The following is a 14435-nucleotide window of genomic DNA, read 5'->3' as shown; positions in this document are numbered from 1 at the left end:
TCAGAAATAGTGACCTTCCGTTGAAGCTTTCTGTAGTCTATTCTGATCTCCTTTCGGCAGCTGATTCTATCCCTAAATCACAGAAGTGTGTTGTTGGGTTTTTTTTAATTGATACCTTAGCCTGAAGAGAGTATTATGGTATTAATAATACCACCTTAATAGCAGCAAAAGCTATTGCAGCATAAATTTACATAACACTAAAAGATCTAACCAAAATCCTCAGCAAAACAAAATCAAACATGAAGGAAAAATAAAGATTCAGCTTATGAGGTATCCTTACATGTCAAAATAGAAAACTAAAGGCCTATTTTCATGAAGGGTTACCCTTACTCTAAATGACCCCAACTAATGATTGCTGAATTGTTGTGAAGTTTTTGCTACATCTGCCACCTACTCACGAGTATTGCCTTTGGTAAGTCTTCTCCTAGGGGCGACTCTCTAAGTTTCTGAAAATAAGTGCATGCTCCAGTTCAAAAACAATTGGAACAACAACAACAACAACAACAACACAACAACAACAACAACAACGTACAACAGCAAAAAAAAAAAAAAAAAATCACAGACATCAACCTGATGGCCGCTGATGAGAATGGCAGTCTACGAGTGACAAATCAGGGGTGAGAAATTAAGGTACCAAGCAGACAAAGGTGTGAATCAAAGTGCAAATCAGTACCGTTATACACTCTGCAATTCTGCATTATACTGGACACTGAGTTCAGTAATATGACTGTAAATAATAGTAATAATAAAAAGACCCATTTCTTCTTTAAAAATCGAGAACGAATGCACAGATTTCCAGAACACTGTAAGCCCTGAGGCAGTGCCCTCTCTTTTCCCTCCTTGTTATCTACTCCAGTACTTGTGGCTGGGTCTGCCCTGGGCTCAGCTCCAGCGGAACGGGACGTGCCGAGGGCGGTCGCCTCCCTCCTTCACCAGCGGTTTGTGGAACTCCCGCCCGGCGCGGGAGTGTATGCTCGCCCAGCAGTATTCGCAGTAATACTGCAGACAGGTGACGTTGGCACAGAAGAACGGGGCAAACTTCCCACCACAGCGCGTGCCCTGGCACTCATCGCACATCTGATCATCCAGCACGTATGGCTTCACTTCCACCTGGACCCAAAGAGGAAAGACAGGAAAAACTGTTTAGCAAAGCTTCCTCATGTTTCTTTCTTTGAGACTTTACGATACAGCTTAATGACGTGTGTCAGTCAGACAAAGGGGTGAACCAGAGTGCAAATCAGTACTCTGAACTCAGTAGCTCGATTTACAGCTTGTGTGATCACAGGCGAATTCTTAACCTGTCTCTGTGCTTTTGTGTGCTCTATCCGTGTATCTGTGAAGTGGGCACACTTTATACCCAGACACACACACACACACACACACACACACACACACACACACACACACACATTTGTGTGTCTGCAAAACGGGTACAGCGTCTGCCTCCCAGGGTACTGGTGAGGATTAAGAGAGGTAGTATATAGGGGTGCCCGGGTGGCTCAGTCGGTTAAGTGTCCGACTTCAGCTCAGCTCATGATCTCACAGCTCGTGGGTTTGAGCCCCGCGTCGGGCTCTGTGCTGACAGCTCGGAGCCTGGAGCCTGCTTCAGATTCTGTCTCCCTCTCTCTCTGCCCCTTGCCTGCTCGCACTCTGTCTCTCTCAAAAATAAACATTTAAAAAAGAATAAAAATAAATTTTAAAAAATAAGAGAGGTAGTGTATGTAAAAGCACACGAGCTGAATCCTGAAGGCCAGGCAGCACCTGGCCCCATGGGATGAGAGAGAGCAGGTCAGGGAGAGGCAGCAGCTGGGACAAAGCGCATAGGCCCTCGAAGGCAGGGCACAGAGTTGGGGACTGGTTTCGTGGCAGCCAGGCTGGGGGGTAAGAGTCACACTGGCTCCCAGGGCAGGCTGAGCTGTGATACTACAGTCAGGCTCTGGGCCTCAGTGTTTTACTGACAAGGCTTCCCAAAGTCTAACATCCCAATACCGTATACAGCAAACTGGAGGGGAAAGCGGAGGGGGCCAGTGAAATCTTAGCTACAATAATTAGACTTTACACTTTTTTGGACTTTATTGCCTTAATTTCCCCCCAAAACTGGAAGCTTCAATAGAGAAGAACTTTTCGTCACAGCCCTTTAGGGCGTGTTTTATAATTTAAACGAAGCAATGCTGGGTATGTGGAAGCCAGAAGCAAGGGAGAACAGAGTTACTGGAGTTTTCCCCAGGTCCCCTTCCTAGGATTTCAGACAAGGGACATCATTCAGGTTTTTATCTCAAATGTTAGAAATCAGCATGAAGGTGGCAAGTCCGTGATCAGCCCCTTCCCACATAGCCCTCCGGGCCACTGTGGGGAAGAGCCACGGCTGTGGCTACAGAGACAAGGACCTATGGCTTCGTGACGGGGGCTAACTGCCTGGTGATTCAAGATGCTTCTGGGTGTAGCCAGGAGTTTCTAGCAGGACACAAGGCAGGTGCGGGAGAGGGGCAGCAGGGTGGACAGCGTGGGGCAGGCGGCAAAGAGGGCTGACCTAGAATCGGACACTCTACTTTTCCTGGCTCTCCTCCCCTTTGGAGAGTCGTCTGCTGGCCTCCTCTAGCCTTGGGCTCCAGTGCACAGGCCGGTCGGCCAGCCAGCCAGCCACTCCTTCTTGGAAGATCCACCTGAGAAGACCTGTATCGGCTCCCGGTTACTCAGGGGGAAATGTCCTCACTCTGACTCTAGTTCCTTCCCTCCAGTTTCCCCCTCCTCAACCTGACAAGTTAGTGAAGGGGCTTCTGAAAAATCTCTTGCCTTGATCTCTGCATCATAATTAAAACTGTGGTAGCTCTGGGTTCACCTGCCTGGGTTTGGATCTAGGCCATAGTAGTAGCTATGCAAGTTTCTCTTACATGAGGCCACTCTGAGCCCGTTTCCTCATCTATACACTGGGGGAGAAGAATGCACACTTGATAGGGTTCCTATGAAGAGTAAATGAGTTAAATAACACAAAGCACACAGAACAGGTGTGGCATACCCCAAGCATGACACCTGAGTCTCAGTCCTGCTGCCTCCACACTATTCCTGGCCGTCCCACCTCATGCTGACAGCCTCTACACTGGCCACAGAGCTCCAGGCCTGTCCTGGCTCAATTCTACTATGAGCCTGCTGATATTTCAATGAATCTACTTCCACAATGTTCCTCTCCTGGTCCCAAGCCATTCGAATTCTCCATTGCAGGGCGCCTGGGTGTCTCAGTTGGTTAAGCATCTGACTCTGGGTTTTGGCTCAGGTCACAGTCTCGTGGTTTGTGAGTTGGAGCCCCGCCCTGGGCTGGACGCTGGCAGCGTGGAGCCTGCTTGGGATGCTGTCTCTCCCTCTCTCTGCCCGTCCCTGGCTCTGTCTCTTTAAATAAATAAACTTAAAAAAATTTTTTTTATTAAAAAATGTTATCAAAAAGTCTCTTTGTGCTAGACTTGAATCTCCTTAATTGCTCTTTTCATATTTGTATGTATTATAAAAGGCTACTGTCTTTCTTGAAGTGAACAATCCTCTGCCTATTTTTAAATTGTACTCTTTTTGTTGTTGAGTTATAAGAGTTCTTTATATATACTAGATACGAGACTTTTATCAGATATATGATTTGCAAATATTTTCTGTTTTGTAAGCTGTTTTTCTTTCTTGACAAGGTCCTTTGATGCACAAAAGTTTTTAATTTTGATGAAGTTCAATTTACCTTTTTATGGTTTCAGCTTCTGTATTTAGGTTGATTTTTAGTAAATTCTGTATTTAGTGTGAGGCCAGGGTCCAACTTCATTCTTTTGCATGTGGACATCTAGTTGCCCCAGCACCATTTGTTGAAGAGACTTTTCTTTACCCGTGAATGGTACTGGCAACCTTGTCAAAAATCAATTACAAGCCCAGCCTTCCTTAACTATTTCAGTCCCACAGGGAGCTACTCCTTCTTCCTTTAAAAAATTTTTTTAAATATTTTTGAGAGAGGGAGAGAAAGAGCATGGAGGAGGGGCAGAGAGGAGGGGCAGAGAGTGGACACAGAATCTGAAGCAGGCTCCAGGCTCTGAGCTGTCAGCACAGAGCCCAACATGGGGCTCAAACTCACAAACCAGGAGATCACAACATGAGCCAAAGTCAGACGTTTAGCCAGCTGAGCCACCCAGGTGCCCCAGCTCCTTCCTCCTTTGAATTTAACACTCCATATTGCTCCTCTGGCATTTCCTATCTATAGTCCTGCCTTGGTCAGCATCTCTCCTGAGCTTCAAACAACTTGAGGACAGAGTCCTGGAGCAAGACAAGATACTGGCAGGCCCACTATCCTAGAAGGAGGTGGAAGGAGGTGGAAGGAAGAAGGTGGTCTACAAAGATTGTGGACCTCTGGGGGAATGGAGCTATTAGCTTGTAAGAGTATATCTAATCTGGCCTGATCTCCCTACATCTGAATGCCAAGAAGGAGTCAAACCGGTGGAATAAATCCCCTCTGCCCTGAAGTTCGAGGCCTACTAGTGAAGGCAGGGCATTAGTGGAACTGGTAGCACCCTGCTTTTCCACTTTCAGTCCATGAGCTTGGGACCACTTTGCTTCTACCACCCTAGAGATACCTATACTCAGCGTGTTCCAGCAACCAGATGTGATCCCCAAGAAGCCTCAGTCAGGGAGAGAACTGGTCTCAACAAATAGCAATCACACTCAGCAGAAGAGAGCTGCTGGAGGAGAAAGACGAAAGCCATTTATAATACACACAAATATAAAAAGAGCACACACGGAGATTAAAATCTAGCATAAAGGAGACACCCTAGGTGTAAAATGGTATTGTAGTTATATGGGTTTTCCCCTCCTCTGTTTTTTTTTTAGAGCTTAATTTTTTTAAACTGAGGTTAAAGTCATCAAAAATTAACCATTTTCAAGTGAACAATCCATGGGCATTTAATATAGTCACAGTGTTAGGTAACTACTGCCTCCATCTAGTTCCAAAACATTGTCATCACCCCAAAAGGAAACCTTGTACTCCCAATTTTGTGTTTTAAAGAACTCCTTTTCTTTTTTTTTTTTTTTTTTTTTTTTTAAATTTTTTTTTTCAACGTTTTTTATTTATTTTTGGGACAGAGAGAGACAGAGCATGAACGTGGGAGGGGCAGAGAGAGAGGGAGACACAGAATCCGAAACAGGCTCCAGGCTCCGAGCCATCAGCCCAGAGCCCGACGCGGGGCTCGAACTCACGGACCGCGAGATCGTGACCTGGCTGAAGTCGGACGCTTAACCGACTACGCCACCCAGGCGCCCCAAGAACTCCTTTTCTAAAGATACATACTGAATTATTTAACTGAATTATTTCAGGATGAAATTATATGACCTGGGATCTACTTCAAAATAACCTGGGGTGAGGATGAGAAAGTGGGTAGAGATGTAGATGAAACAAGATTGGCCAAAAGTTAATGACTTTTGAAACTGGAGGATAGGAACACTGCATGTTGACAACTGTAACTGGATGATGGGGTTCATTCAAACATTCTCTGTACTTTTGTACATATTCAAACTTTTTTACGATGAAGAAGTTAAAACATCTAACCCATAATTTTTTCAGGATCCACATAGGAGTGAAAACATATGGTATCTGTCTTTCTCTGTATGACTTATTTCACTTAGCATAACACTCTCCAACCAATTTGACAATAAATTTCATATTAAAAAAAATAAACCACAATTTTTTGACTAAGTTATCAGCTGAACTGAAGACAGGATAATCACTGCTGAGGTCCAGTTTAGTGGCCTAGAAGGTCAAGTGGTAGGCATATTTCAAAGCTCTGAGAAAAAAATGATTTCAAATAGTAAAAGCAAAGATGAGAAATTTTAGAATAGATTCAGGAGAACCTAACAGTCGAATAACAAAAGTTCCAGAAGAAGGAATAATAAAGGGAAAAGTAATAAGCTGACAAGAGCCCTGAAACTGCATATCAAAAATACCACAGGTTTCGTCTGGACTGATGAGAAAAAAATATATACCACCAGGCAGATCCTGCTAAAATTTGTAGCTAAAATTTTAGAATTCTAAAGGTAAAGAGAGGGGGCGCCTGGGTGGCTCAGTCAGTTAAGCGTCCAACTTCGGCTCAGGTCATGATCTTGCAGTTCCTGTGGAGTTCAAGCCCCACATCAGGCTCTGCACTGGTGGTGAGGAGCCTGCTTGGGAGGGAGGGAGGGAGGGAGGGAGGGAGGGAGGGATGGAGGGATGGATGGATGGAGGGATGGATGGATTCATTCATTCATTCTCTCTCTCTCCCCCTGCCCTACTTGTGCTCTTTCTCTCTCAAAATAAATAAATAAACAAAATAAAATTTAAAAAAAATAACAAAGTTAAAGAGAAAAACGTTAACATGCTTTGAAGTGAAAAGAGCTAGTTATTTCTGCTACCAAGGATGGAAAGAAAACAGGCTGGCATCAGACTTCTCACTGGTAACACTGGAAGTCAGAACACCAAGGATTACTATTTATTAGTCTGAGAGAAAAAGACATGTTCCGCAAATTCTGAATCTAGTCAAGGTATTGTTTCTGTGTCAAGAAGACTTATAAGAAAATTAGTAGCCTAATGCATTCTAGCAATAAAAATGGAGAAAATATTCACAAGTGTAACAAAAGTGATCAATTACTCAGAATGAACCAAACCATAAAGACATAAGACCTACATAAAATGTAAAAAAAAGAAAACAGTCTTAAAAAACACCCAAACTAACTAGGTCTATATGTACAAATTATACGTAAGTCAGACCCTGTAGATAAGAACTAGAAACCTAGAAGTTTCAAGCTTTATTTTTATGTAAAAATAAAACATGTTTAAATGGCAAACGATACCGTAAAGAAAAGTCAATAGGCAAATGATGGATTTGGAAAAAAACTGCAGACTGTAATTCATACCATACAAAGAACTCTTAAAAACTGGTAAGAAAAAGACCTACAACACAGTGGAAAATGGGTAGACAGTAATTCACATAAGAATTTGCAGCAATCCACATTAAAAAATGTTCACATTAGTCAGGAAAAAGAAAATTAATTATGGCTTTATTCTCATCAGATCAGCAAACACCTAAAGGAGGTGATTACTACTTATCACTTGTGGATAGAAATGTGAATTGGCACAACATTTTAAAAAAATGTTTATTTATATTGAGAGAGAGAGGGAGAGAGAGGGAATGTGCGAGGGGCAGAGAGAGAGGGAGGAAGAGAATCCCAAGCAGACTCCACACCTTGGAGCCTGACGTGGGGCTCAGTGTCACAACAGTGAAATCATGGTGTGAGATGAAGTCAAGAGTTGGGCGCTTAACCAAATGAGCCACCCAGGTGCTCTCTTTAAAAATTTTTTTTTAATGTTTATTTATTTTTGAGAGAGAGACAGTGTGAGGAGGGGAGGGGCAGTGGGAGAGGGAGACACAGAATCTGAAGCAGGCTCCAGGCTCTGAGCTGTCAGCAGAGTCCGGCCTGGGGCCTGAACTCACAAACTGTGAGATCATGACCTGAGCTGAAGTCAGACTCTCAACCAAATGAGCCACCCAGGTGCCCATTTTTTTTTTTATTAAAAAAATTTTTTTTAACATTTTATTTTTAAGTAATCTGTACTTCCAATGTGGGGCTCGAACTCAAAACCCTGAGATCAAGAGTTGCACACTCCAGTGACTGAGCCAGCCAGGTGCCCCTGAATTGGTACATTTTAATTTAGTTTAATTTAACTTTAATTTTAGAGAGAGAGAGAGAAAGAGAGAGAGAGAGAGAAAGCAAGAGAGAGAGAGAATCTCAAACAGGCTCCACGCAATGTGGGGCTCAACCTCATGATCCTGAGATCAAGAGTCCGATGCCTAACTAACTGAGCCAACCAGGTGCCGCGGTACAATGTTTTTAAAAAGCAAACTAGCAAATCGTTAAAATTAAAACTATATACACTCTTTGGCCAATAATTCCATTGCTGGTTGTTGTTAATGCTATTATCCCAATGCTTGGAAATATAACCCCAGATGAGAGGATACATATAAAGAATATTTATTGCAGAACTGTCCATGATGGTAAAAAAAAAAAAAAAAAGTAAGTGTCCACCTATAGAAGAATGAATAAAATGTGGTACATCTAACCCATAAAATATCATGCAGCCATGAACAAGACTGAATTAATGCTCGACCTGTTGATTTAAAAGGATTTCCACAATATAGGGATGTTAAGATCAAGTGGAATGATGGATACAAACACTCACTGCAAGTGTAAAACACTGAACAAACAAATGTAAGGTCAAGTAATAGGTTTGTGCTGATATCTGAAAATGTAATATGAATAAAACTGCACCTTCTGTCTATTCAGGCATCCAGCTGAGCTCGGCAACAATGTTCCTTAACAACTAAGGAGTTCTGATGGATGTAGTCAACACAATACCTAGGCAGATAAGTCCTGAAACTCCACAGTCATGGCTCCTGGCCAGAGGTACACAGTATGCCTTATTTAATCAGCTTTCTTAGAGAATAATGGATTCCTCATAAGTTACTTTTCCAGAGAGCATTTTTCCTTTTCAGTGCTCAAACATCGTGAATTTTGAGGGGTTTTTTTCATGGAAGTCTTCCTAAAATGTACTATTTATTCTGCCCCATCTGAAGCATGGGGCATTATGAATGTCTTTTAGAGCAGTGCCAGGTAAGTCAACGCAGGGGGCAGTTTTCACTTTTTTCTGTCGTCCCCTTTAAAACTTGTCAGTCTGGGGGCGCCTGGATGGCTCAGTCGGTTGAGCGTCCGACTTCGGCTCAGGTCATGATTTCATGGTTCGTGGGTTCGAGCCCCGTGTCGGGCTCTGTGCTGACAGCTCGGAGCCTGGAGCCTGCTTCGGATTCTGTGTCTCCCCTCTCTCTCTGCCCCTCCCCCGCTCATGCTCTGTCTCTGTCTCTCAAAAGTGAAGATTAAAAAAAAAAAAATTTAAACTTGTCAGTCTGCAATCACTTCTAATAATGCTTTCGATGACCCTTTATAAATTTGCAACTTCCATTTTTTCTTAAATCAAAGCTTTAAAATTTTTAAATGTTTATTTATTTAAATATTTTTTTAATGTTTATTTATATTTGAGGCAGGGGGAGGGGCAGAGGGAGATGGGAGACAGAATCCAAAGCAGGCTCTGGGCTCTGAAATGTCAGTCAGCGCAGAGCCCAACACAGGGCACCTCAGTGGCTCCATCAGTTAAGCATCTGACTTCAGCTCACGTCATGATCTCACCGTAAAGCCACTTTTAGCACCTGCATGAAGGTGTTGATCCAAAGAGTAGAGGCTTGCCCAGAAGATAAGACATACACAATGACTCAAAACGATTCACAAACACAGATGTTCATGTTGGCTACCGCACCATCTTAAAGGGCAAAAGTCAAGCAGTTATCTCTGACAATTTAAATCAACAGAGAGAAGTAGATGTGTGAAGGACATTGGTAGGTATTCCTACGCCAAAGAGTGATTTTTGTCTCAAGTGGATTCACTCATACGGAATGCCTGGTTTTTGTAAGCCATCATATTAAAAACTGAAATACAATGGAGAATAAGATGTAGTTCTTCCCTAATATAATTTATGATCTGAGAGTTTCTTAAAGGCACTCCCAAACCATTTGTAATTTTCGCCTTACCTGAATGCTATTTACTATTACACGATGTTTTACTTGACTATCCACATTAATCCTATTCTTCCCAATAACAGATATGTAGCTACTAAATTGAAAATGTGTTTCTCTATTAATCGCCTAAATCATCTGGAGTATCAATAAGCTGTAACACGTGCAGACACTAATCTACTGGGATATTACTGATCTACACTCCATTATTAAAGTCCAAATACTACAGTTCTATGCAGAACCAGTCATATCATGAAATAGACCCTCTGCTTCAAAGGGATTTACAGGTATAGGAGATGAAAACTTCCTACAAGGAGATACCTGAATTCCATGCATCTAATGGAGATGACCATGACCACGGATTCTGATGAATATGTGCACTTATTCATGAACTGTGATAACCAGTAAGGATAAGAAGGACTGACGTGGAACCTGGATAAGTGGCTATAAGATGGATAAGGGAAATAATATATTTAGAATGATATAGGCAAAGAGAAAGCCATACTTGAATACACTGTTCTCAATGTTGACACTGTTTTGTATCTAACAAGCTAGAGAAAATATTTCTGCCTGCAGCTTTTTTGATATCAGTCAACAAAATGACCTCCCAATATAAATAAAGCAATGACGAAATAGCTCTTGGTGGCAGAGAGGAGATACCTAGGGAGAAAAGAAATGATTTACAGATCCAAAATTCCCTCTCCTTGGCCCCGAAATGTTGTAGTAATGAGAAGGGGGACAGAAGTCAAGGTTAAGCTTGGTTTGAATGATGTGCTAAATGTCCTATTAAGAACAGCTAAAGAACGGCCCCTGCCATAGTCTGTCCAGTGGTGACAGGGACTATCAAATTAAGTCTGTCAGACACGCAGCCACCCCAAGGCGGGTGAGACACGCTTACAGAGGGCTGGAAGTCGAGTAGAAGCAAGATTTTAGATGATGGAGTCACAGTGGACAAACTGGAGAAAGAGGTGTAACTTAACAGGGACATACGTAAAGTCTTGCTCAGAAGTCAGGTAGGCCATTTCTTATCATCTGGAGCAACATGCTTCCTGGAAAAACCATTTTATTCGGTGTGCTAACGCTTTTAAATACTATGTGCTCCTAATGTCCTTGGCATGTGTCACAGAGTACATCTATCCATGCCTAAAAACCATAGTAACCTCATTAACATTCCCACTAAACATAGTGTCTTTACAGCTGCTAAAGCAGGTCCTCTACCAGCAGGCAATACTAAGATTGTTTGTACATAAATTTTTCATTTTCCAACTGACTATGAGCTGGAATCCTGCTGTTTAGAAAGCAGATGACAGATGCCTAGGAAATTAAAGCAGCAATGTGAAAATGGCTTTTCCTTAGCAACAAAGTCATCCACAACCTTCCAGATATAGCAAATATTCACAGTTATTAATTTTAGAAGCAATCTGGGGTAGATTAAACAAAAACATACGTGAAGCGGTTTGAACTTTCTTTTTACCTTTCAGAGGATGGGACTTACTACTTTTCATATTCTCAAGTGTGAAGACAAGAAAGGTTTTAAAATCGTCCTAGTGCTTTTTCCATAGTTCCGAGAATGCTTATGTTGCCACCTTTGCCATGTTTACAGAGTGCACAGAGATCTAAGAGGGCTCTGTCTGGCCTTAAGGTGACGTCTTCATGAAACAAAGAAGGGCCACCTGACAGGCTCCCACACAATCCATAGACTGACCCCCGAGTCTGGTTCTCTTCCATGCTGTTTGGGAATGGGGCTGGAGGTGAGGATATAAATCAGCCCCAAACCATGTTCTGATGGCAGAAGAGTGTATCATGTGGGGAACAAAGGGTAAGAAAATCATTAAAGATCTGCGAAACGCATAATTGCCACGGTGTCACCACCACCCCAGAACAAATGCGGAAGTGCAGAGTGCCCTGGCTCCATCTGTTAATTGGCTATTTCACAGTCTTGCAGGCCTCAGTTTCCCCTAAGAAACTGCTAGTTGACTGATATTCCCTGACTTCTGGGGTTAAAGAACTTGAATGTCCTACTGAGATAACTTCTTAGAAAAATGGCGATGGTCTTTTTCCCATGAGTATGCTCCTAAACAGCCTCTATGCTCAAATATGAGCAGGAAAGAACAACATTTAATCACTCTAAAGAGTTTTCATACTAAAAATTATCGCAGGGGTGCCGGGGTGGCTCAGTCGGTTGAGTGTGTGACTTCGGTTCAGGTCATGATCTTGTGGTCAGTGAGTTTGGGCCCCGAGTCGGGCTCTGTGCTGATAGCTCAGAGCCTGGAGCCTGCTTTGGATTCTGTTTCCCTCTCTCTCTGCCCCTCCCCCGCTCACACTCCTCTGCTCTGTCACTCAAAAATGAATAAATGTTAAAAAATAAAAATAAAAAAATTATCCCAATTCCAAGAGAAAGGATATAAAAAGAGAGATCAGGACAGGAGAGATCAGGGGTCAAGACTAGGAAGGAGAGACAAGACAAAAAGGTTCCATGCTGTTCAGAGAAGAGTATCTTTCTTTGGATGACCCGAACTCCATTAAAAAACTATTTCTAGTCAAAGGCTCTGCGATTCCCAGAGCTTCGAAATAAGCCCAGGAAGGATTAGTTCAGACGATATTTGAACTCACTTCTGGGCGTTGCTTCCTCTCAAAGGGTCAAATGAAACACAGCTATAGCTACAGCTGGGAAGTTTTCAAGCCAGCTCCAGCAGGGGCCAATAGGAGCAGCGAAGTAAAGGCCAGGCTGTAGGAGTCCCAGACTAAGGCTTGGAGCATAAATAGTCTGGGAACAGGTAATCAGAACCTGTACTTCTTTAGCTATTGAGTCACCGTTATCTATTCCAGCTGTGGCTGAGGACAAAGTGTGGTGTCATCAGCATTTCTGTTAGTATGGTTACTGGGTCATATTCATTTTCATGCAGGCTAAAAATATAAATCCTTTGATAGTCTGTGGCTAAAATTCAGGCCCAACATGTTTCTAGGGAAGAGAGAAAAAAAGATTAAATACGTGAGGTACTTGAAGTGCTTGCAAAGAAAGGTGCGATGGGTAACATCTCATTAAATCAAAAATAGTTATTCTAAAAGGATGCTATTCCAAGCAAATATTATGCACTATGGCTGAGCTCTCACAATGTTCCTTAAATAGGAGCGCCTGGGTGGCTCAGTGGGTTAAGTGTCCGACCTCGGCTCAGGTCATGATCTCACGGTCACTGAGTTTGAGCCCCACGTCAGGCTCTGTGCTGACAGCTCAGAGCCTGGAGCCTGCTTCAGATTCTGTTTCTCCCTCTGTCTCTGTGCCTCCCCAGCTCATGCTCTCTCTCTCTCTTAAAAATAAATAAACTTTAAAAAACCCCAAAAAACCCCAAACAATGTTCCTTAAATAAAAGTATCAGAAAGCTTCCAATTAGCTAACCAAAAGTCAGTCTCTGGTCCTCAGCATTAAACTAAAACAAAATCAAGGGAACATTATTTATCAATGGTGGATTGATTTCAAAACTACTGATTACCGTTCTTATATAGAGACTGGTACGTGAGAGAGATACAATAGATAGTCTTAAGTCATCAAAAAGACGAAGAACTGTAACTACAAAAGGCGATCATCAAACACCCAGTCAGTGTCCCAACTTACCACCACGGATACACAGTTGTTCTTCCCTGTCCCCACCCCAACTCTCTGGAGATGGAAAATACATGCCCAGCAATCCTACCTCTGTGTATTTATTGAAAAGAACTGAAATCAGGCCCACGTTCACTGCAGCCTTATTCTTCTTTTCCAAGATGTGGAAGCAACAACCTAAATTTCCACAGACATGGATAAAGAAATTGTGCTATACACATACAATGGGATATTATTCCGTCTTTAAAAAGAATGAAATCCTGACACATGCAACAACATGGATGAACCCTAAGGCCATTATGCTGAGGGAAGTAAGTCAATCACAGAAGTTGCATGAATCTATTTATGTTTCTACGTAGTTCCACCATAAGCATCTTTGCCCCAAGCATTTTTGTTAAAACATTTTTGTTGTGTAACTAATTGGCTACAAGGCAATTTTATTGTAAAAAATAAAATCATGAAAAAACAAGAGAGCATCCATCTAAAAAGGACATCATGAAACATGAAAATGGTAACAAAATTAGAATGACTATTGTGAGGGGCGCCTGGGTGGCTCAGTTGGTTGAGCGTCCAACTTCGACTTAGGTCATGATCTCACAGTCCATGAGTTCAAGCCCCGCGTCAGGCTTTGTGCTGACAGCTCAGAGCCTGGAGTCTGCTTCGGATTCTGTGTCTCCCTCTCTTTCTGCCCCTCCCCTGCTCATGCTCTGTCTCAAAAAACAAAAAAAAAAACAAAAACAAAAAAAAAGGACTATTGTGAAATACAAAATATCTGAATACAATCAAACCTATAGTGTAAATACACAGCAATACTGCATAAATAACTGATTTTATTTTGTGGATTGTACCTAAGCACTTGACTTCAAGTCTTTTGTTCAGAGTATTAAACTTTTTTTTTTCTTATTGATTCATCTCATTTGGCATCACTTTTTTTTCACTGAAATTTTTTCCTTCATTAAGAGAGGCTGTAAGTTTCCAAAAAATGGGATGCGTATTTATAAGTGAACTTTGTATTGCTTTGTGAAAGCCTTCTACACCGTTCTTAGTTCTGGGCAGACTGTCACATGTTTACTGACAGACATTCCAAAGGTCAATGGGAAATCTGAGTTCAAAACTGTGTCACTGTGTAGACCATTCGGAGGGCTAAGATTTATACAATAAAAAAAATAGGAGTACTGCGTCAATAGAGAAATAAACCAAACTGTCAACCCAAACTGCCAACC

General features: G+C 42.2%; 1 protein-coding gene across 9 annotated transcripts in view; it reads right to left on the bottom strand.

Moving 5' to 3' along the window:
* Positions 1 to 722: 722 nt before the first annotated feature.
* The window catches only part of CPEB3 (cytoplasmic polyadenylation element binding protein 3), a 189843-nt gene continuing 176130 nt past the window's right edge, over positions 723 to 14435 (bottom strand). For all 9 annotated transcript variants that reach the window (XM_060642033.3, XM_060642027.3, XM_060642029.3 and 6 more), the window contains one exon: positions 723 to 1110. In XM_060642033.3, the coding sequence (XP_060498016.1) occupies positions 883 to 1110 (228 nt within the window). In that variant the 3' untranslated portion in view covers positions 723 to 882. The remainder of the gene's footprint in view (positions 1111 to 14435) is intronic.

This window comes from Panthera onca, chromosome D2 (assembly GCF_046562875.1).
Source record: "Panthera onca isolate mPanOnc1 chromosome D2, mPanOnc1 haplotype 2, whole genome shotgun sequence".
In the NCBI taxonomy this organism is placed as follows: domain Eukaryota; kingdom Metazoa; phylum Chordata; class Mammalia; order Carnivora; family Felidae; genus Panthera; species Panthera onca.
Note: the sequence above shows the minus strand (reverse complement) of the source record. Positions and strands in the feature narration are given on the sequence as shown.